This window comes from Cricetulus griseus, chromosome 2 (assembly GCF_003668045.3).
Source record: "Cricetulus griseus strain 17A/GY chromosome 2, alternate assembly CriGri-PICRH-1.0, whole genome shotgun sequence".
Lineage (NCBI taxonomy): Eukaryota > Metazoa > Chordata > Mammalia > Rodentia > Cricetidae > Cricetulus > Cricetulus griseus.
Window position 1 is genome coordinate 182128683 of NC_048595.1, and position 23595 is coordinate 182152277.

The window sequence follows — 23595 nt, forward strand, 5'->3', positions numbered from 1 at the left end:
GCCAGGAGACTCCACAGTGTTGGGAGCCTTGCCCCTCTTCCTATGCATGGTGGTGGCCAAACAGAGTGAGGTTTAGTTTGTCAAAGACACTCATTGAAATAACTCATTCTGTCAAACTTCATTTCACAGCCTATGAAAGACAATCCTGAGGTTTCCCTGGAATTACTGTGTAATTAATTGCCTCAGTCCTCTGCTTCTCTTTCTTGACAAATGCAGCTGATTTGGGGAAAGCTAAAAAGAGGCCCGGCCAGGTCTCTGGGTCCTTAGGCTTTGCCCTCCTTCTCTGTTATCCGTCATGCATACATTTCTATGCTTGCCTTCCTTGCTGCATGGCTTCCCGTCACAGAAATATAGGAACCCTGTGAGCTTGTCAGGAGAACACTTGCTTTGCAGTCCGCCATTACCAAGTTAGAGGGACAGAGGCATGTGAGAAGAAAGCTGTGTTTTTCTTAAATAACAAAAAAGACAAAGAAATGCTTTTAAGTTTTGTTGTTGTTGTTGTTGTTGTTTTGTTTTGTTTTGAATTCTGAAAGATAAGTTGCTTTGGGCTGGGCCACTTAGGAGGCTGTCTAAGATGCTGTGAAGACTGAGGTCAAACTGAGAAAGATTCAGTGTTGTCTACTCACTGTGGCGTCATGGCTTTACCTTCCATGACGCTAGCAACTGGAAGCTGGAACAAGTGATGAGGTCCAAAATCTTGCAGGACCCTTGGCAAAAAAAAAAAAAATGGCTGAGATGGTTTGTAGATGACACTGGCAGTTACAGCATCAGGAGAGGTGCAAGATGGAATGTATAGACAGGAAAGACTTCAATATGAGAAAAAAATCAGTAAAATGTACAAACTGGGAGATGAAGGAAAAATCATCTCCATCCTAGAAAATAATGTGTCCCTTCCTAATCAGCCACCCCTCCAAAGGCTTGCTGTTTACACAAAGGTGGCATGAGAAAAGCCTCAAGAAATAGGAATAAACATGGGTCCAATATGTTCCTAAATCTGTGACTGAAGCATTGAAACCCAGAGGTCCTCATTTGTCACAGTACATTCCCAGCTGCTGTAAGACACACCTGGTGTTCATCTGAACGCACACCTGTCAGGTGAAGGGACACAAGGTAATAGGACACGCCTGCAAGGCTCATTGTGCAAGATGGACGTTTCTTTGAGGGAATCCATATGAGGACTCTTTGAGTGTTTTTAAACAGGACATTTTTAAGTCTCCACCTTTTTTTTGTTTTTGTTTTTGCTTTTCGAGACAGGGTTTCTCTGTGAAACAGTCCTGGCTGTTCTGAAACTCACTCTGTAGATCAGGCTGGCCTCGAACTCACAGAGATCTGCCTGCCTCTGCCTTCCAAGTGCTGGGATTAAAGACGTGTGCCACCACCAACCACCACTTGGCTTGTCTCCTCTTTTTTTAACAGCTTTACACATTAAACTAGAAGCCACATGCCATGCAATTCCACATTTAAAGCCTACCAACTCAGTAGCAATCAGCATTTTTCCAGAGTCTCAAAACCATCTCCACAACCAATTTTAGAACATTTTCATTGCCTCCCAGAGAAATGTCCTGCAGCCTCTAGAATGAGTCACTTGACCCTTTGCAGTTGGCCTCTTTCACTTGGCTCGATGTTTGAAAGATCCAGCTTTGAATTCATAGGAAAAGTCCTTGGACTTCCTGCCTGAAGTGTGCTCCTCATTGCTGGTCGTTTCTACTCACATTATCCCCACAGTTATCTCCTGTGACTGTGGCCTGTGCCTCTGTTCTAAGCACCTAATGCTCTCCTATTCATGGGCACAGCCACCTCCATGTTAGCAGGTGGGAAATGGGTGCGAGGCAGGGGCGGGAGGTTTCCCTCTCTAGGTTTGGCTGTCTCACTATCATGCTAAGATGAAGAAACCTTATTCATATCCTTTCTTATTTCGTGGAAATCATTTGTACATTGATTTTTTTAAAATATAGATTATCTGAATCCTTGCCATTCTTGCTCATCAAGCTCTTTCCTTAAGTTCATTTATTCAATTTGCTTACTTTCTTATTCAGCCCTATGTCTTACAGAGTTAATTTTTGTAAAACCACACATTTTATGCCTTTCTTAGATCTTTTAATTTTTTAGAGGATGTATGGTATTCAGGGCCTAAGGAGAAATCTGATTCTAAGGCAACCCAACCCTACTGCCCACCTCCAACTCATCTAACCCCAGAGAATCGTACTGGACCAAGAACTATTATTATTACTATTACTATTACTATTATTATTATTATTATTATCTTTTTTCATTTATTTTACACAACAACCACAGTTTCCCCTCCCTCCTCTCCTTCTGTCCCCACTCAACTCCCATCTCCCCCGTCCCCATCCACTCCTCAGGCTCCATTCAGAAAGAGGCAGGTCTCCCAGGGGCTTGAACAAAGCATGACACATCAAGTTGAGGCAGAACCGAGCTCCTTCTCCTGTGTAAAGGCTGGGCAAGGTAATCCAGCATGGCTTCCCAGAAGCCAGATAAGTGCCAGGGACAGGTCCTGATTTCACTGCTAGGAGTCCTACAAACAGACCAAGCTACACAACTGTCACACACATGCAGAGGGCCTAGGCCAGTCCCATGCAGGCTCCCTAACTGTGACCAAGGAGTATCTTAAGGAAATGTGGGGAAATACTCTCAAATGCTGCTTCTTACCCTCTGCTGTGTCTCTGATATATCTGAGAGTCTGGTAAACACTTATGTTCAAACACAAGTTCAAAGGGATGATGGTTTTTCTCAAGCTCTTCACCCTAAATCAGAGGTCCTCTTCAGAAAAGTTGTATAAACTGAAAGGGAGCATAGTAAACTGAAAGGGAGCACAGTAAACTGAAAGGGAGCACAGAAATCTGTCTCCAAAGTGAGTCCCGCATTCATAGAATACCTGAAGTCTGAAAGCTGAGAAAAGCTTTCAGCATTTCACAGCAGCTTTCTCTCACACAAGAAAGCCACATTGTATGACTGGGTGATTTGCGGTTGTAAGTGGAGAGTCCACTATTCAGTCTCGTACACAGAGCCGAGGCTAGTTATTTATTTGGTTTCTTCCATGGTTGACTTGGCTCTGCCATAGGGTATGTGTCTCAGGTATGTGTATGTGTCTGGGTATGTGTCTCAGGAATACTGAAGCTCAAAACATGTCTGCCTCCCAGGCAGAGTAGATGTTTCCCCCAGACAGCAACTACTGTCCTCCCTGCCCTTATGCCTGTGAGTTCTCACCCCTACCCTGTAAGAAAATCTTCTCTTGGGGCTGAAAGATGACTCAGTGGTTAAAAACACTTGCAGCTCTTCATAGCGGTCCCTAGTTCAGTTCCCAGTATCTGTGTAGGATGACTCATAGCAACCTGTAACTCTAGTTCCAGGAAATCTGTTGTCCTCTTCTGACCCCTGCAGGCACCCATACACCCATACACCCATACACCCATACACCCATACACCCATACACACACACTCACACACACACACACACTCACACACACACACACACACACACACACACACACACACACACACACACACCAATAATGGTCCTAAAAAAGAATGTCTTCCCTGAAAGTACTCCTGTTTAGCAAAGTGGTCTATAGGTACTGAACATAATAAGGTAATGCCGCCAAAATAAACAACACTGCCCCCACTTAGTGACTGAATGCCACATCTTCACTGGCTCTCATCATTTGCACATCAAACCCCATGGGAGATACTCAGAAAGTCTGGGGAGCAGTAAGAATGGGTGCCTGGTCAGCAAGTGAGAGACTCTTCTGTCTCTATGTGAGGTGTCTAGTGAGGAGCATGTCTGAACTCTGAGAGCATGAGCAGCTCACACATGCACATGCAGATGTGCAGCACAGCCCAAAACACTCTTGCAGTAGCAGCTCCCTTGAAATTGGAGCACAGAGTTATCAAGCAACATTAGGAGGCACCAGCACAGCTTGTGAATTTAAGACATTGCCTCAAGTAGAGCCTTGAGAGGATCCCAGCCCTCTTTGTGATGGGGTGTGTCTAATGTCAGCAAACTCAGCCAGATCTTCCTAAATATTTGTCTCTGTTTGTATTCTGCAGGTGTAGCTAGAAGAGCCTACTTTACTATATTTGATGGAACGAGTCTATGCTACTCTGTGTGTGTGTGTGTGTGTGTGTGTGTGTGTGTGTGTGTGTGTGTGTGTGTGTGTGTGTGTTCTGTTCACCTGAATTCTGTCCAGAGAAATTCTCTAGTTTGCAAGGCTTGTTTATTTCTTCAGCTAGTGTTTGTCAAGCAGAAGTTAAGGATTCTAGGAAATAGGAATCAAGGTACAGACAGAACATGTGTGTGCAATATTCTAAGAGGGTCTATGTGCTAGGATAAAAGGTTCAGGATGAAAAAAAAAAAGCACACAAACAAGATCATTTCCGAAGGTGAGAAACGTCATAAAGGAATTGAAACAAGTGTTCGTGGTACAGAGCGGTTGCAGTGGAGGTGTGTGTGGAGAACTGGGAAGTCCTGTGAATAAGAAGCTGCAAGTGAAAGCCAGGCTGTGAGAAAGAAGCAGGGATAGGGAAGTTCCAAGCAGAGGGAAAGCCACTCCAAAGGCTCCAAGGCAGAAACAGGAAGAAATATACAGACTAGATTAGGGATGCTTGAACTTCTTCCTGGACCTTTTGGCTGTCTGTTGGAGCCTTATACTTTTGTTTGTTCATTTTTTGTTTGTTTGTTTGTTTGTTTTTGTTGTTGCTGCTGCTGTTGTTTTGAGGGTTTTTTTTTTTTTTTTTTGAGACAGGGTTTCTCTGTGTAGCTTTGGAGCCTGTCCTGGAACTCACTCTGTAGACCAGGCTGGCCTCAAACTCACAGAGATCCACCTGCCTCTGCCTCCCGAATGCTGGAATTAAAGATGCACACCACCACCACCCAGCTGGAGCCTTGTATTTTTTAACTGCATAAGAATAATTATATAGGAATGTGAAGGAAATAAATTACATTAAAATGTAGTTATCAAAATATTTAAAAGGCAGTGGTGCAGTGAAAGGCAAATTCTTCTTTATTAATACATTTTGTGACAGACCAAGTAATTATCTGTGAAATAGCAGTATTTCAAACTACCTGCGACAGTTGTGATGTGATATGAAATATCTATGGCTTTGGGGGTGACAAGTACTGCTAATAACATTGAGATTTTCTGCAGTTAGAGTTTGTAAAACTAAAAATGAGGTTTCCCTTATCCAAAACAGTAGAACCTGTGATTATATATACAGACCCATGGATTCAATGGGTCTGTATATATAAATATTAAAATCATTCAAGAATCTTTAGAGAATGTGGCATTTTAAGCATAAAAAGTGGTGCAGTCTTGCTACTTATGGAAACTGGCTTCTATGATAACAGGAACGGAGGAGTGTGAAAGATTACTGTGTGGCTCAGGAAAGAAAATAAAAAGGTATATATAACAGGTCTTTCTTTGGACTCAGGACAGTACATCCAATTCCGCTGTGTCTTGCTGGTGAATCTCAGCTTCCCAGATTCTTTCCCCAAGTTCTTCTCTCTCCCTGGAAGTCCCTCCTGTCCTCTCCTGCCTAGCTACTGGCCATCCAGCTCTTTATTTAACCAATCAAACGATGCCTTAGGCAGGTGAGGAAGGACAGAAACATCTTCACATGGTGTGATCAAATAGCCTGCAACAAAAAGGAAACTTGGGGGGGGAAAGTAATAAATGACATTAGAAGCCAGGTGCAGTGGCACCTGCCATCAGTCTCAGCACTCAGGAGGCCAAGGCCAACCAAATTTGAAGCCAGCCTGCGTTAGCAGTGAGAACCTACTGGGGTGGGGGAGGAAGTAATGCCACTAGGGAGACATGAACTGATCCAGAAGATAGGACTTGCTGATAGACTGGATATGGGCTGGGAGGAGAGGAAGAAATGGAAAGTATTACTAGGGTCATTTACACTGATGCTGCTGCATACTGGTGTGTCCCAATTTGAGAAAGGCATGGGTTCCCTGGAGTGGTGGATGGTGAGTTCATTATGCCATTGTCTGCCTTGTGAGATTTGAGCTACTTGTTCCACACATGGGAAGGCAGAGAGTAAGCCACCACACACGCACACCCAGAGCTCATAGAGGGGAGGCCTGAAGGATGATGTACATTCTTTAGTCGAGCCTGGTGTTTTCAAATCAAGTGGGAGCCTGCAAGTTCTGTGTCATCTCTGTGACAAGTAGGGAGGGCCTTCGTCTCTCCATGAAAGAGTTGCTCCTTCTACTCCCCACTAAAGAGGACTCCCACTTTTTACTCCCTAAGAGGTGAAAGAACTTGATAAAAGCCAGAGAACCCTACATGGAAACAAATGAACTGTGTCCCACACCCTCTGCCAAGCTTGCATTTTATCCCCCGCCCAGTGCCTCCTCAACACTATCCACATAGAAAAGAATAAAAAATGAGGATTATGATTTCAGGTAGAGCAAAAGCAAGGGGAAAGAAATACTAAGAGAGTGGAGGCTGGGGGCTTCAAGTACGGTCTCCACACCCAGCTGACCTTGAACAGGCGACATGACCTCCTGCACCTTAATATTCTATCAAGAACAGGAATAATAACACTAGCCAGCATTATTACATTCAGCAAAACCATGTGCACTCGAGAAACGATCAGTGCATATTTCTGGTTAAACTGTAGTTGTTTAATTTTTAAATGGATATTTGGTATTGTGGACTTCTCTATTATTTCAAGGCAGTTTCAGAGGCAGGGAGGGAGGGAAGGAGGGAGGGGAGGGAGGGAGGGAGGGAGGGAGGGAGGGAGGGAGGGAGGGAGGGAGGGAGGGAGGGAGGGAGGGAAAGAACCAAATGAGTACAAAGGACCTTGAATAATTTTGCTGGGTTTCTCATGCTATTTCATGACCTGTGGTCATTTTCATCTTAGAAAAAAGCTTGAATAGAAACTAAAGGTTTTTCATCTTACAACAACAAAGTAGCTATTTGTCTCAGAAATCAAGTGAGATTTTCTATGTATGGTTGTCTTTAGTCTAAAGACTAAAAGCAATGAACTTGATGACTTGGTGTTTGCACACAGCAAAATACAGTGAATTTAATTAGTCTCACTAATGCGATAGGATCATCTCTGGTCAGGGATGCTCACAGCTTATATACTGGTTCATGTTCATTAAGTGTCTAACATGTCCCTGCACTGCTTTCAGGTCAAGTCAAGTATAAATAAACAAGAACAAAGTCCCTGGGGCCAGAGAGATGGCTCAGTAGTTCAGAATGCCTGCTGCTCTTGCAAAGGATGCAGGGTTCAGTTCCCAGCACCCACATGGTGGCTCACAACCATCCATCCATAACACCACCTCCAAGGGATCCACCCTCTGGCTCTTTGGGTACCAGGTATACACACAAAGACTCATACACATAAACTAAAAATGAGCTGTTTTGTTTTTAGAATATTTGTTTGCTTGTTTGTTTCAGGGTTCTCTGTGAAGCCCTGGCTGTCCTGGAATTCACTCTATAAGACCAGGCTAGTCTCACACTCAGAGATCCACCTGCCTTTGCCTCCCAAGTGCTGGGATTAAAGGCATGTACCACCACACTCAGCCCAAAAATGAATATTTTTAAAAACAAAACATAAAAGAATACAAACTGAATGGTATTTTTGAAGGTTTTTTGTTTCATATTATTTTGGGTCTCATATTACTTATAGGTCTTTTGCTTATATATTATGGTTTCTGATTTTTATAGGATTTCCATACCATGTCTCTACATCTACGTGTTTGTTGTTTTTTTTTCCTTTGCTTTTTTTTCTGTTTGTTTTGTACTACCCTGGTTTGTTTTTATTTTGTCTTATTTATTTTTGTTTTAGATGATTGTTTTCTACTGGGGGAAAAAGGGTATAGATTTGGGTAGATGGGCGGTGGAGAAGTTCTGGGAGGAGTTGGAGGTTGTAAAATTTTAATCAGAATTTTTGTATGGAAAAATCTATTTTCAATTTTTTTAAAGGGAGAAAAATGCTAGGGTGTTGCTAGAATAAATACTGGAAATACATAAAGAGAAGGAGAATTAGCCTCTTCTAGAGATAAGCCCCCCTATTGGTTATCCAATAAAGTGGTCAGCCCTGCAACCATATACCCACAAGCTTCACTAAATATACTCAGCATTTTTGTGTGTGTGTGTGTGTGTGTGTGTGTGTGTATGTGTGTGTGTATGTGTGTGTAACAATGTGTTATGTTATGTAACAATATAAATGTCTTCAAGGTTTTATTACAATGAGTAGCAACAAAAGGATAAGTAACAAAGGAGTGATAGCCCTTTGTATCCTGTAGAAAATATGTTAGGTATTCACAGATGTGTGTATGTGGTGTGTGTGTGTGTGTGTGTGTGTGTGTGTGTGTGTGTGTGTGCATGCATGTGAACACTGTGGGGTGGAGGGGGACACCAGGAAGCTCTATTGTCATCCACCTTGTTTGTTCAGACAGGGTCTCTTCAGTAAGCCCCTAGGATCCTTCTGTCTCTGCCTTTTGCCTCTTCCCTTCCCCACCAATCTTTAGGGTGACATGATCACACATCATGCCTGGCTTTTGCATGGGTACTGGGGATCCAAAATCAGGTCCCCATGCTTGCATAGCAGGCTCTAGGCCGGCTGAGCCATACCCCCAGCCCTGTAAGAAGCATTTTCAATGAGCTAAGAATTAAATGATAAGGAACATGGCTGAACCCTGTTCTCTGTATAGGAGCAGCTACGGGTAAAGGGTAAAATGAAGGGGAAGTTAGTGGGAGACAAAATCAGAAGAGCAGGATAGGATGGCATGGTGTTTCCCAGCAGGTTGGATGGTGTCCTAACTGCTAGAGAGTTGTAAATCAACAGTGCAGGCTCTGTTCTGTATTTCCAGATGACAATGACTGTTGGTTTTGACTGGCCAGGGAGGGAGCCAGGAGGTATTGTCTCCAGGAAGGGCATAATAGGGACCCAGACTGACCTGGTAGCAGTGGGGGTGGAATGAAATGCACGAACCACAGCTGTCCTTTTAAGGTAGTGCCAGCAGGACTTCTGGGAGAGCTACAAGAGCCGGGTAAGAAACAGAAAGGAAGCAGGACTCCTCAGTGAGGAGGGTAGCAGTGTTGTCATTTACTGATAAAGAGAAGATTTGGAAATAAAGGCTCAGGCTGGTTCCGTCAGACAGATGACATTTGAGTTGTCTGTTACTCATCCTAGCAGCGATGTTGAGTGGGCTGTTGGATGTGTATGTATGGCTTTAGCTTTGGAAGGAGGCCAAGGCTTGAGCAATTCTCTGGTAAGTTATGATGTGAGGTGCACTGCTTCAGGCCTCTGTCTCAAGCATCTCTTCAGCATCCCTAGAGTCAGGCTTCCTGCTGCCCAGCTCCAGCTGACCAGGAAACACACTGCCAGCCTGTGGAGTTCAGAGACTCAACCACTGGTAGAAGTGCTTGGTCATGCCCTCTTCTTTATTGCAGGCAAATGAAAAAGCATGGTTTTCAGGTTTGTCTTCAATTTTTAAACCTACAGCAGACCTGGCACCACTTTTCATCACACTGCCCCCACTCCGTGCTCCAGCTCCACAGACAAATCGAGACCGTTCAGCCTAGAATGCATGCACTCCCCAAGTAAGAAATATCCCAATAAGAACACTGACTGCTCTTCCACAGGACCTGGGTTCAATTCCCAGCACCCACTTGGCAGCTCACAGTTCCAGGGGATCTGACACCCTCACACAGACATATGTGCAGGCAAAACACAATTGTAAATAAAATTTAACAAAAAAAAAAAAAACTATCCCAAGAACAGTAAGGGCTGGGCTAATAATTCTGCCAACGGCCTTTTAGACAACATACCCAAGTGAGTGTGCACTCTGCAGCTTTGCCTTCTCTGCTTCAATTCCAGCTCCAGGAATGTGTGGTAATGTCCTTCTCCCAGTTTCTTTCATTTTTGTGACAGCTTCTTATTAAGGAGATTTGTGGGGGATTATAATTGATGGGAACTATCAACCACCAGAATGTGATCTGGTTCTAGTGCACTCATCTATCTACAAGGCTAGCTCGGAGCTGATTAACTTGGAGTCCTCAAGGCCCAGTCTGCTAACCCCTCACACCCACCCTCCATAGTGGCACCATAATTAGGTTGAACCCACCTCAGAGGTTCATCCCAGTCAGTAAGTGAGACGGAGTCACTGGTAGTAGACCGCTGTGCTCACTACCCAGACTGTCTCCGGCTCTACTCTGCTAATTACAGTTGGGTTTCTCCTTGGATTGTTTGTTGATCGAACTTATTTCCAAGAATAGACCAGCATCATGATTCAGCAACAAGTTGGTGATTAAAATGGGATTTCCATAGAGAAGTAGGCAGCTCCACTAGCTGCTGGGTATTTCAACAGCAAAGCTTTTGCCTGCTTCATGGGTTGGTTGGTTGGTTTGTTCATGTGTCTGTTTGGGCTTTTTGAGACAATATCTCACTCGGTAGCCCCAGCTGACTGGTACCTCCCAAATGCTGGATTATAAACATGAGTCATCATACCTGAATGCCTCATTTTTGTACCAGAGAAAAACAAGACAAGAAGAATGCTACTGGCAGCAACTGGGATATGCCTGTCAGATGAAAGATTCCAAACTGATTAGTATACCCTTGGCAGTGACCTTAGTCTTTAAAATGCAACTAACCACCAAGTGTGAGCTGAGGAGGAAGATTAAACCATTCAGCACTGGTGACCATGGTGCTGTCTCACACCGGGACAAGCGCCATGAGCACATGTTCTTTGTACTGATAAGAACTATTAAGTGTGATCGTTCTCTCTCACCTAAGGATGCCAAGGATGAGGATACAGTAGAATGGTTATGGACACACTCATTAGAGCTAGACTACCCGAGACAGAAGCCAAGACCCTTCTCATACACCTTACCTCCTTCAAAAACTGTTGTATGAGTTATCACATGTCACATATAAGATAATGCTGGGCATATATAGTAAGGGCTCAGGAAACAAACTGCTATCATTGGTTGAGGTTAAGTACCTCGTATTCGGCCAGCACTGTCCTAGGCACTGCTAGTGTAGATGACACCCAGCAGGAAAAACAAGGCTGCTTGTACCTTCCCTGCTTCGGTTTGCTGGAGATGAAGCACCACTGCAGAATTTGCACCTCCCTCGGTATACGGTAAGTGTGACTGACAGAGAAGCAGAAGCCATACAAAGAACCAGAAAAGCAAAGCACAGTAATTGAGATCAACCCTTTGCCTGTTATGAATTAGGCCAATGTGCATGATAATGTGAGATTAAATGCCCAGAAATTGGACCCCATTCTAGTTAGATAAAAGAATTAACATAGATCAAAGCAGCAGCCCAGAAAATTTTGTAAAATTACCATGATCACATCCTGGGCAGCCAACCATTCAGCAACTTGATTTACATCCCCCTACACCCTGCTTTACACACCATAAAATTAGCATGACTTACCATGTCTCACCTAAGTTGAAAAAAACACCTAGCATACACATGTACTCACACACAGTTACCATTTGGTGTAAAATGAAAATGTTAATATGGAAATCAAGGAACAACAAGTAGAGGCTAGTCTGAATCCCACCTCTAACTCTCATTGGCTGGCTATCCTTAGCTAGGTTATGAAGTCCTCTGCTCCACCATATCTGTATCTGTGAAGTGGGGAATACTGTAGGCTCTATTCCATAGCTCTGTTGTAAGCACTCTGTGAGATGATGCACAATAAACACCAAATTCCTAGCACTGAGCCTGCCCCAGCTGTAACTCCATATAGTGTTTTAGTGCTTTGGAGCTGTGCACTAGCTAGACACCTGCCTACCCCACTGTCTGTTACTCTTCATTCTCTCCCCCTTTCTCTCCCTCTCTCACCTTCTCTATTTCTTTATCTGTCTCTTCCCCTCTCTCTTTCCATCTCTTCTTCTTCCCCTTCCCTTCCCCACTCTCTCCAAATATGAGTGTTTGTGTGTATATATGTTCTGTACAAAGGATATGTAGATACAGCTATATGGTTCATACTCACTTCCGGAAAACAAAATATGTTTCATAAAATCTTAAAACCACTTCATGCCAGGTATAGCTACTATTTTGTTGAGTATCCCTCTAGTCATGTCCATGCAATATACCATGTCTAAGTAAACCTAAGTTTCTTTGTCCATGTAGATATATCTGCATTCATAGACTCGGAGTATATATTCTGTCCAGAAGAGTTTTTCTGCTCAGCAGTATACCATGTTTATAAATTATCACATGATAATACGATTTTAAGTAAATTCTACAATTGATTTAGATCATTTCATAGTGTTAGAAATTGAAACTAATCAAATATTCTGTTACAAACTCTACTTGAATGGAGACCTCTATATTGGTGTGTATAGGTGTTTGTGTTCTTTCTCAACAGCAAATTACTGCCACTCTTCTTGCTCAGAGAGGGAAAGGCAGAGTAACACATGGGGTTCAAAGAAAACACATATTTTGCATAAGAGTATTAAGAACGCCTCATCAAAATATAATCAGCAAAGTAAGCAGGTCTTCCCAAGAGCAGTACTAACAAGTACAATTGGAGACATACAAAGTGGGCTAAACTAGGGAACAGAAAATCCGAGAACAATTAGAACACAAGACACGGGGTTAGGCAGCTGCAGTTTCCACTGTGCCTGTCACACACTTGTTTTCACTTTTATGGGGGAAGGGAAGCAGTGAGGATTGAACCCAGGGCCTTGTCCAGAGTTTTCATTCCCTCTTCCACTGAGCTGCACGATCAGGCTCTGTGTCTTTGTTTTACCAGATAAATATAGGGCTGGGGAGATGGTTCCATGGTAAAAGCACTTGCCATGTGTACAGATAAGGACCAAGAGTTTGGATCCCTAGAACCCCATAAAGGCAGACATAGTGATATCTATCTGTAATCCTCCCTTCCCCACCATACTCCAGGAAGACAGAGTCAAGATATAGGAAAATCCCAGTAGCTCATGTACTAGCTAGCCTGGTGCACCCACCAGTGTAAACTAAGAGACCCTGTCTCAAACAAGGTAGAAAGAAAGGACCAACACCCATGTCTGTCCTCTGACCTCTACTGTGCACCATTGTATGCACACATATACATTCACACACACAAAGATAGATTAGATAAATAAATAAATAAATAATAGAAATCTAACATGTTTATCAAGTAAACACTGATTCGTAATTGTTTTCTTCCATATCTGGACCATCTGTTGCACAGGGCATTGTCAGAAGGCTTATAGATAGTAATATAACAAATTAATGTTAGTAAAATATGGCCAGCCAGGAGTAGTGGCTTACACCTTTATTCCTGGTGTTTGGGAAGCAGAGGCAGGTGGATCTCTGTGAATTTGAGGACAGCCTGGTCTACAGAGCAAGTTCTAGGCCTACCAGAGATACATAGACCCTGTCTCTAAATAAATAAAACATGTCCAGAATTTCCCAGTAAAAGAAAGGGAAGTCGTAGCCAAGGAAGTGAGCCAGTCTCCGCACACAGTTGCATGTTTACTGAGGACCGTCTTCCTGCAACCACGGGTGCAGAGGTGAGTGTACCAACTTCCTGTCTGGGAAAACCCAGCTCTAAAGGGACTGCTCCGCTAAACCTTGGGCACCGTTGTTTTAGGAGCCTAAGTAATGTCTTGCAATTTAAATTTCCAAATATTTTACTAATCATGTATTCAGATGACATGGAGAATGGAGAGAGCCTGATGGGTCATCTCCTCATTGCAGCCTCTGGGTCACATGGTTCAATCATTCAACCTTACAGAGTATGTAAAATTGGGATGATAATGACCTGTGTATATCCTTTACTTCTTAGGGGTAGTGCCAGTATTTAGGCAAGAAAAATGTTAATTAATGAGAGCTCTTTGAAGCTGCTGAACTGTGTGAGGTGGCATCACAGCACATGGCAGGGTTAATGTATTTGCACCTGATCATTTGGGTATTTGTGTTAAATATTCATAATGTGGGATCCATATCCACAAACAAGCGGACTCCCTGTTATCTGTGTCCTAATGGTAATTCATGCCCACTTTTGAGCTGACGTTGACTTCTCACCCAGTATTCCGGGGGGTGATCACTAGAAGCTGGTGTGCTAGGATCCAGGCAACCACAGGGAAGGACCCCTCCCACAGGCATTGTTCTGTGCCTTGTCCTCCTGCCCCTTCTGTTTATTCTTGAGGTTTCTGCCATGCCAGCCCCAGCTTGCCTTCCCTCTGTGCAGCCACTGTGTTTTGTTTCTGTCCTCATGTATGACCCTCCCTTCCTTCCCTCTCCAGTCATTCCATCTCCCTCGTAAGCCCATCACAGTTTTGTAGGAATTACTGCCCTGGCCAGGTGGGAATCTCTACTCAGCACCCTGCAGGGCTTCTGTTTGGTGCCATCAAATGGCAGTTCTGGGCATGTGCCAACAGACAGACAATGCAGGCACTTGTTTGTTGGTGGGGACACGATGGAAGACAGAGTACACAATGTCAATCCACCCTACCCCACCGCCTGTCCTACAGAACCCCACTTCTCAGGCCTAATTGGCCTCTTCACTACATGGGACAAGTGTACTAGGTTGTGCATTCATGCTAATCTTACAGAAACCACTGGACTCCATTTCTGGAAAATGCTGACACCAATATGTAAATGCAGAATTGCATTGTAATCCTCTGTAGTCTGTGCTTGGGGAAGCAGTTCCAGGTCTTCAGCAGTTATCGAGTGGGACGACAGCAGTCCATATTTTCTTCATAGTCCTTCAACAAGACATGCTCATCCTGGTCTATCCGCACACTCTCGAAGCACTATCAAGGAGTCAGAGGTGATCCTAAGTGAGGACACAGGGGCCAGCTGAGCTAACCCTCCTCTGCACACACTCTCCCAAGTCAAGATACAGGAAAGCCGAGGGTGCATGTACACAGCTCTCACACCTTGGCTGTTACCGTCTGCAGCAGTCAGCTCCCCATCACTGAGAGGCAATCCCTGTAGCAATTAATACTTAAGAGGAAAGTTTTATTCAAGCCCTCAGTTCTGAGGGTGCAAGGCCAAGGTTGGCAGCCATATTGCTTTGGTCCTCTGATGAGGCAGCGTATCCAGGTCAGAGCAAGTGGTCTCATCCTAAGGAAGCAAAGGAATGAAACCCACATCCCATAATCTCCTTGGATGCCATGACCCTGGTAACCTTTGTAGCTGCCTCCCTTTGAGGCACCACCTCCCAGAGTTCTACAGTACCTATGTCACCATCCTGGGACCATGGCCTCACATGTGAAAATCTGGGGGACCGCTCACTGCAGAGCACAGCAGAGTAACCTTTCCTCTGCCCTCATAGGATCATTGCAATTCATAGCAGCAGCCATTGAACTCTTTTCACAGAAAGCAGGTCATCCTCAGCAAGGACATTACAAACTGTCATAGTCATTATTATTCGAGGGACAGAGGCATGAGAACAAGCCCTCCATGCTTCCTTATCATCTTAGGTGGGTCAAGAGTGCCTTTGTCCAGACCCTGAAGCAAAGGCAACTTGAGAGCAATGTGTCCCCACCCCTCGCTGCTGCCATCCAAACTTCTCCTTACTTTTTTTCTGTCTTTTTTTTTTTTCTTTTCTTTTCTGGCAGTGGCTCAGAAACCCTGGCCCCCAGCATGAGAAGCGAACTCTGTTTGGAGACATGGTGTGCTTCTTGTTTATAACGCCCCTGGCTACCATCTCAGGCTGGCTGTGCCTGCGGGGCGCCGTGGACCACCTGCACTTTAGTAGTCGGCTGGAGGCCGTTGGACTGATTGCACTCACTGTGGCACTCTTCACTATTTACCTCTTCTGGACACTAGTGAGTATGGTCAGTGGCTGGGGTTTGGGTGGCTAGAACTGGCAGCACTTCACCACAGGTACAAACCTCCCTGGTGTCTACAGCACCTCTCACCTGCCCAATTGAGAACCGACCTTCAAAGGCTGGCATGGCACACCTGTGTGGCTTGGAGGCACTGGGGGCGCTGAGAATATGAGTGGGAATGTATATACAAACACACTGCAAGGAAGAGCATATCCAATAAAGAAACCCAGGTTCCCAGCCCTCACCATTCAGAACCACACCCCGTAGTTCCTCTCTGGTGGACTAGGATTCCAACTGGTATGAGGCATGGTGGTTGCTTCTGGCTTTTGCTGGGCCTGTGGTAGGTTATGAAGGATTGCTGCGCTGCAGCCTCCTGCACAGATCATGAATCCTGCCTACTGGCTATTTCCTTCCTGCATCCTGACAGTCTGGAGTCTTTACTGGATGTGGTGCTGTGCTCTCTGATGATTATTCCGTGTGTTGGGATATTGAGTCCACTGCCCATAAAAGCACTAATTTATCTGGTTGAGAAGACTTTCGCTGCCACTGAAGAAAAGCCATTTCCCAATAAGTGTCCTTGCTGTGTATGAAGAAGAATTTTTAAGTATTCCCTTTTTCATTCATTTAACTCCACGCAATAAGCTGATTGGAGGCACCCATAAAGCGTACCATTTGCTCCCTCTATGTGCTGCCCAGTGAGAGCTAAAGGGCTGAGGGGGAGGCTGCCATCCTTGAGAATATGTCCAGGGGCCAGCCAGCCTCCTGCTTCCTGGCTTGAGTCTTCTGTGTGGGCTCAGTTGTAATCTGAGCACGTCCTATTGTTATTCAGTAGTATTTCCTGTCAAAAGTGCACCCTTCCCATATCCCATAGCACTGTGTCCTGGCTCTCTACTCCCTCCCTCCCCACCCCTTTCCGTCGCCAATCAGACCCTCTGTTCATTTCCCTATTAGTCATCATGAGCTCTTCCGCTCTGGCCCTCCCCTCCCTTGGTGATGTTCAGACAGTCAGGAGACACATTTCAGCCTCTGGAAGAGGGACATGACTTAAACAGTAGCAAACGGGGTGCATTCTGATGCCAAGAGCTCAGTGAGACTTCTGGTTGGCTAAGAAATTCAACTCCCAGATAATGAAGCCCTACACAAAACTAGTTTTTCCTCCTGTGATGGCCCACGCTTTTTAAAGTGTGTCCTGCTTCACTATAAATGAAACAAGGAAACTGATCCCAGGCTTTCACTGTGATGAGAAAATGGCTAGAAATAAGAAATTAAGCAGGGCTAGGGAGATGGCTCAGTGGGTAAGAGTACATAAGTCCAATGGACCTGAATTCAAATCCCCAACACCCCATATAAAAAATGTAGGCATGGTTGTGGGTGTTGTAAGAGAGTGTTCTAGGGGAGGAAGGCAGAGACAGCCAATCAGCCTAGATGAACAGATGAGCTTCTAGATCATCAAGAGACCCTATGTCAAGGCAATAATGCTTGTGATAGATTATGATGCCCCTCACCATGCTCTGGCCTCATGCACATACAAACACACACACAAACATACACCACACACACACACACACACACACATACACACACACACACACATACACCACACACACACACACACACACACACACACACACACACACACCACATACACACACATAGACATACACCACTCACACACATACACCCACACACACACACCACACAGATACACATAGATACACCACACACACATACACACATAAACCACACACACACATACATACACCACACACACACACACACACACATACACCACACACACATACACATGCCCCCACACACATATACACCACACACACACACATACACCACACACATATACACCACACACACACACATACACACAAATACACCACACACACATACATACACCACACACACACACACACACACATACACCACATACATACACATAGACATACACCACTCACACACACATATACCACCCACATACACACACATACACCACACACACACACCAGTTGAGCAGTGTAACTACATTCCACTCTGTCCACTGCACACCTTTTAAAGTCACTTCTCTGAGCCTATCATGACCCACTTCCCCTGGTATCATGAGGTAGAATCAAAGGAGTACACAGTAAACTACTTTGGAAAGTAATAATTAAGCACAGGGGAGTTTTTGGTTGGTTGTTTTTTTTTATGCAGTATTTTAGGCTTTTCTGGGTCTGTGATTTTTCATAGTGAAAAATCACTATGAAATTTACTATACTATTCACTATGAAAGTGAAAAATCACTATCACACTTTCACTTGTGGTGAAAGTGAAGAAAGGTGAAGCCCACATGTTGGGTCTCCAGAACCAGCTGAGATCTTAAAAACATGCTCGGTAAAGTGTACCCCTGCCAGATAAGAAAGGAAGAGGAGTGATAGGGAAACGAGGAGAGAGAGATGATGAATAGTTAGGGAAATGGGTAGAAAATGTGCTCCTCCAACATCCACCTTTTCCCAGCCCACCAGAAGATTCAGAGTAACAAGAGGGAAGGAATGACTCTCCTCCACCTTGACTGGTGTGACACACACACACACACAGTGTGCAGTCAGCTCAGCAATAGGTTATTGAATATAGAATAATTCTTTCCTAGATAAATGCCGTACTGAGCAGCCCTGGCAAAAGCCGTAATTCAGGAGCTGACAGCACTTGGAAAGTGCCCTCCGGCAGCAGCCCATTGTAAACAAGCTGTCAAGCTTAAGGAGAATATGCTGTGAAAATGTCTCAGATAAACAAACACGGCATCAGTCCAGGCCTGGCTCCTTAGAGGAGCCCTTCTGGAAAGAGCCTCTCAGCCAGGTGCTGTGACAAGGGACACACTACAAACCTCCAAGTGCCTTTGGTAACTCATGGCTACAAGGGCCCTGTAATAATGCGGCCTTGGAGGCCTGCCACAGGCAATCTGCTGTGTTCTAGAAACCCACCTTAAACACAGGAGGCCAGGCCCTCAAGAGTCTCCACTCCCCATGGTTTAGGGGAAGATACATGAATTTAAGTCTGTGAGCAGACAGACAGCTGAGAACTGGTATCATGAAGACACTGGTGAACTGGGTGTCAGCCTTGTACAGGCTGAAGGGTCCAGTGCGGTGGCACGGGGCATCTCTCCATATGCCACATTACTGATGCTGCAAGGCCCAGCCCAATGAATGAAGGACCAATCCCTGGCTGAACTCCTTGTCCCATGGTTTGATCATTTAAATTCTGGATGTACAAGGAGTCTCTAGTTGTACATCCTGCCAGCCCACACTCACTATGGAGCAGCTCACAACTACATTTTCTTCGGGCTTTTTTTTTTTTTTTTTTTGTGGGGGATGGCTGTTCTTTGTGGTTGAAGGTTTTTGTTGTCGAATTATGTGACCTGGGCTGGTCTTGATTCATGGCTATCCTCATCCCTCAGCCTCTGGAGTTCAGGGGATTACAGGCAGGAGCCAAAGCACCCAGATCTTATCAGGCTTCTGTCAGCATATTTGGCCTAAGCAGGGCTTTTTCCACAGCCAATCCAGATCTCTTCTGTGCTACAGCCAGATATACGAATTAGGCCCACTGCAGGAAGGACACCCCAGAACCTGGACCCATCCATGTGCTTTAGTCACCCCAAAACTCCCCAAGAGAAGATTTGGTTAGATTTCCCAAAAGCTGCTGGGATGTCACCACAGGCCTTCCATACCTCAGCTGCCTCCCTGAAAGGAGGTGTGGATGCTAACATCCTCTTCCTTCAACCTTCATGTGATCAGAGCTCACTGTGAACAGACCCGATCCAGAGGAGTTTAATATTTTTAGGTGAGTGAGCGAATAAACTTTGAAAATCAATCCATAAGCAATAGTATTTTAAAATAACAACCCTATACCCTTTCCTTCTATCCTCTCCTGAGAACCTCAGAGGTTAGAATCGGAACGGGGCTCTTGACTCTCTCCCCGAAACATCTTGTCAGCCTTCTCACTTCTCTTCGGTTCTCTAAAGTGAACTCTCCCTCTCCCCCACTATAATACCTCACTGTAAGGAGGGGGGCATCTTGGAGCATCTGGAAACAGGAGCAAATATTAGCCTGCGGCCCCTGCAGACGTGTAGTCTCCTCTGCCTTGTGTTCAACTTCCCTTATTTTCCCTGAGAAGTCATCTTCAAGATGTTCTCATTGATTGAATTTGCCTGCAGACTTTGGTAGTTAACAGTAATTAAATAGATTAATATAGTCTCATCTGTTTGTCTACACAAGTGAGCCAGTGTATGTGTGTGATCACAGAACAAGGGAAACCGCTAAGTCCTTGGCTCCTGCTGTCCCTTGAGTGTCCCTTCAGATCACGTGGGGATTCTGTTAGGTCATATCTGATTCCGTAGGCCTGGGTGGGGGCCAAAATTCTCAAGTTGTAACAGGCTCCCAGGAGCTGCCACCTGCAATGGGTTCACTCCCACACTGAGCTGGCTTAGAGGAAACAGATCAACCTCTCTTTGGTTTTCCAGTACCTTAAGAAGCTGTCACAAAATTATTATCATCCTTTTCATATTTCTAATCCGGAAAAAAAAATCCCAGGGCCAGAACACTGATGTCCATGCAAGACTGTACTAAGTGCTCTAGGAGCACCTCGGGTTCACAGTCTACAAACAAGAAAACTAAAGCTTGCAGATGACAGCTTTACAAAGGTGGGCAGCCACTAGGTGGAGGAGGGACACTCCAGCCCTGTGTGCCTGTCTGCTGCTGCTTGCCCCCCAGTCCCTTCCTACATGCTAACTCCAGTGACTGACTGTGCTGAGCATTGAGGACCTGCTGACTGGAGATCCAGCTATCAGCAGATTCCAGGTTCGGGACTTCTCGGGTTGCTCACCCTCCGTCAGTACTTGCTTCTGTTCCTGTCTTTCTTTCACTTGGCCCTGAGCAGCAGGCTGTCCCACCTGCCTTTCAGGTCCAGGGAAGCACCAGCAACAACATCGTAGAGTAGATACAAGAGAATCAAGCTTTCTTTTAAAAAAAATGGATCTCTGTGAGTTCAAGACCAGCCTGGTCTGTAGAGTGATTTTCAGGACAGCCAGGGCTTGAGGGGGAAAAAAAAAAAAAAGATGGATCCACTCCAGCATGGTCTGGCCATTTTGGAAGAAATACATCTGTGAGAGTTGAAAGCTTATATTTTCGTGCCCAAACCTCCCGGCACTCAGCTGGGCATCTGCTTCCTCACCTCAAGATGTTCAATGGTGGCATTGGATTTCCTGGTCCAACAAGCCTTTCTCATCACAGCTTGTGCTTCTTTTGTTTACAGAGAAACTGCATCCACACCATCAGATTGGCCCACTCCCGTGGACCCTTCCTGGGGTCTCAGAACTCCCCCATCCTGGGGCTATTAAACAGACTAGACTGGTGATTTGTCACTCTGAGCTCAGGGCACCTTCCTAATGGCACAAACTAAGAAATCTGGATGCACTCACACTGAACCCTCCCCCAGTTTGGTGCTTTGTTTTGTTTTGTTTTTACATTCATTTATCTGTCTTGTGGGTGGAAGAGGTTCAGAGGAAGTCTGTTCACTCCTCCCACCATGTAGCTCCCAAAAATTGAGCTCAAGTCCTCAGGCTAAGTGGCCTGCTTGAGCCATCTCCCAGTCCTCACCCCCAATTATAAAAGTATGCCTTCGCCTGGGCTTAGTGGTACACACCTTTTATACCAGCATTTGGGAGTAGAAGCAGGCAGATCCCTGTGAATTTGAGGCCAGCCTGGTCTACATAACCAGTTCCTGACCAGCCAGGACTACATAGCAAGACCCTGTCTTTTCTTTTAAAAACAACAACAACAAAGCACACCTTCAAAAACACAGTCTGAATTTTCTGGGCAAGCCATCAGTTTCTGCCAGGCTTTTCTAAAGCAAACAGTGTCTCATTCTAGAGCATTTAGATAAAAATCAAGCACTTTAAGGTACTATTAGGTCCTGAAGCTTAAACAGTGTTTTGGTGAGAAAGCATGGCATCATCTCACCCATTCACTCAGCACATTCCAGCAACTTCCAAAGTGTCTAACACTGTGAGAAAGTACTGGGCCAACATGAGCTCTGCTCCCAAGACACTGGAAGTCCATGAGGAGAGACAAGTACAATATTAACCACAGGACCCCATATCATGGTCAGCCCAGAGCACAGCTTTGCAGACTATCACGGAGCAGGCCAAAAGGCATCCTTTGTTTCCGAGTATGAATGGGATTTTTTACTCTGCAGTGTCTAACCTGCTGAAGAGTACACGAAGTCCCAGCACCCCTCCCCTGCATCACTTGGGGGCTAGAAAGGGCCTGAGGCTCTCTCCTGTCAGGATTCCTCACAACTGAGGCTTTGGGAGCCAGGGTACCACTAGACTAGAAACAAACCCCAACTCAGAAAGAACTTCATTTTCCTGCTCACCTCCTGATCTCTCCGAGTATGTGGAGAAGAAAAGGAATCAGCCATGCCAGCCCCACCCAGGGGACTTGGTGAGCACCCAACATCCCAGCACTCACTAGGTTGCTTGCTGGAGAACCCTGCCCAGTGGCCTTGCCCCACCCTAGTAAAGTTTTAAATGGCATGCTTATTTTTTTAATTGCCTGTCAACTTCTGCCACAGTAACTCTTTCTCACTTTTCCTCTCCTGCCCCAGGTGTCATTTAGGTACCACTGCCGATTATACAATGAATGGCGTCGGACCAATCAGAGGGTGATTCTCCTCATTCCAAAGTCTGTCAATGTACCTTCCCATCAACAGTCCTTGCTGGGGCTCCACTCAGTCAAGAGGAACTCAAAGGAGACCATTGTTTGATGTCCGTGTGGTCAATGGGTAGACCCATCGTGGGGGTTTGGAAGTTTCTGCACTTGGGCCCTGCGCTGAGCCACCACCCCAAAGCCCTTTCCTTAGTCTTGTGGGTCTAAGACCATCTGGAGCCATGTTACCACATCGCCTGAGTCATGAACTCGGCCAGAAGGAAGCAAAATGCTGTTTGACTTCAAAATCATGGATGCTGCACTCATACGATACTCGCTAAGCTGCCAAACATGTCTATTTAGCAGATACTGTATGGGATTTCCTGAACACCTCTTTAACACATGAGGAAGGCTGTCCTGCTGAGGATGCAATTCAATTCTTCCTTTTTTATTACTATTTCAAATATATATATATATATATATATATATAAATATATAATTTAGATGATTATCAAAATTTAAAAGTCAACGTACAAACTGGTTTCTTGGTTTGGATTGGGTTTTCTTTGGGTTAGTTTATTATTTCCCGGTTTCTACTGTGGATTCTTTGGTGGCTAACTTGATAGCCTGAGTGGTCTTTTTCATCTCTTCCATGTCCCTTACTCAAGGCGACAGCATAATTACTGCAGAGCAAGTCACATTTGAAGGGTGTTTTGTACTAAACCTCATTCAGTTATTCAGTTTTTAAAGGGAAAAGAAAGGCGTGGCCACTCACCACACAGTGAGCTGTTTATTTAAATATTATTAAGGAGGAAGATGAAGGGGAGAAGCTCGCTCCTTTCAACTTGTTTGGTACTGACAGCTGATAGAAGCTATTTTCTAATAATAAATACCTGGTGTGTGAAAGACAAGCCTTACTCTTTCTTTTTTAATTCTTAAAACCTGCATAGTTTCCCGACTAAGTTTACAAAATGAAAACGTCAAAGCCAAATGGCTGTTCCTGCCCCTGCCTCGCCTCAGTTAGTTCACGTCTTCATTCCGCCTTTGCAGGGAACTGAGGATGGGGTGGCTTCTAGGAATCCTAGACCTGTTTTGCATATCAATTAGCATTCCCATTGCTCTCCTGA

General features: G+C 44.9%; 1 protein-coding gene across 4 annotated transcripts in view; it reads left to right on the plus strand.

Moving 5' to 3' along the window:
- Marchf3 (membrane associated ring-CH-type finger 3) overlaps positions 1-23379 on the plus strand; it is a 142933-nt gene extending 119554 nt beyond the window's left edge. For 2 of the 4 annotated variants that reach the window (XM_035440144.1, XM_035440143.1), the window contains 2 exons: positions 15567-15785; positions 22428-23379. In XM_035440144.1, the coding sequence (XP_035296035.1) occupies positions 15567-15785; positions 22428-22586 (378 nt within the window). In that variant the 3' untranslated portion in view covers positions 22587-23379. The remainder of the gene's footprint in view (positions 1-15566; positions 15786-22427) is intronic. The other 2 variants (XM_027400931.2, XM_035440145.1) reach the window with 2 other exon arrangements.
- The last annotated feature ends 216 nt before the right edge of the window (positions 23380-23595 follow it).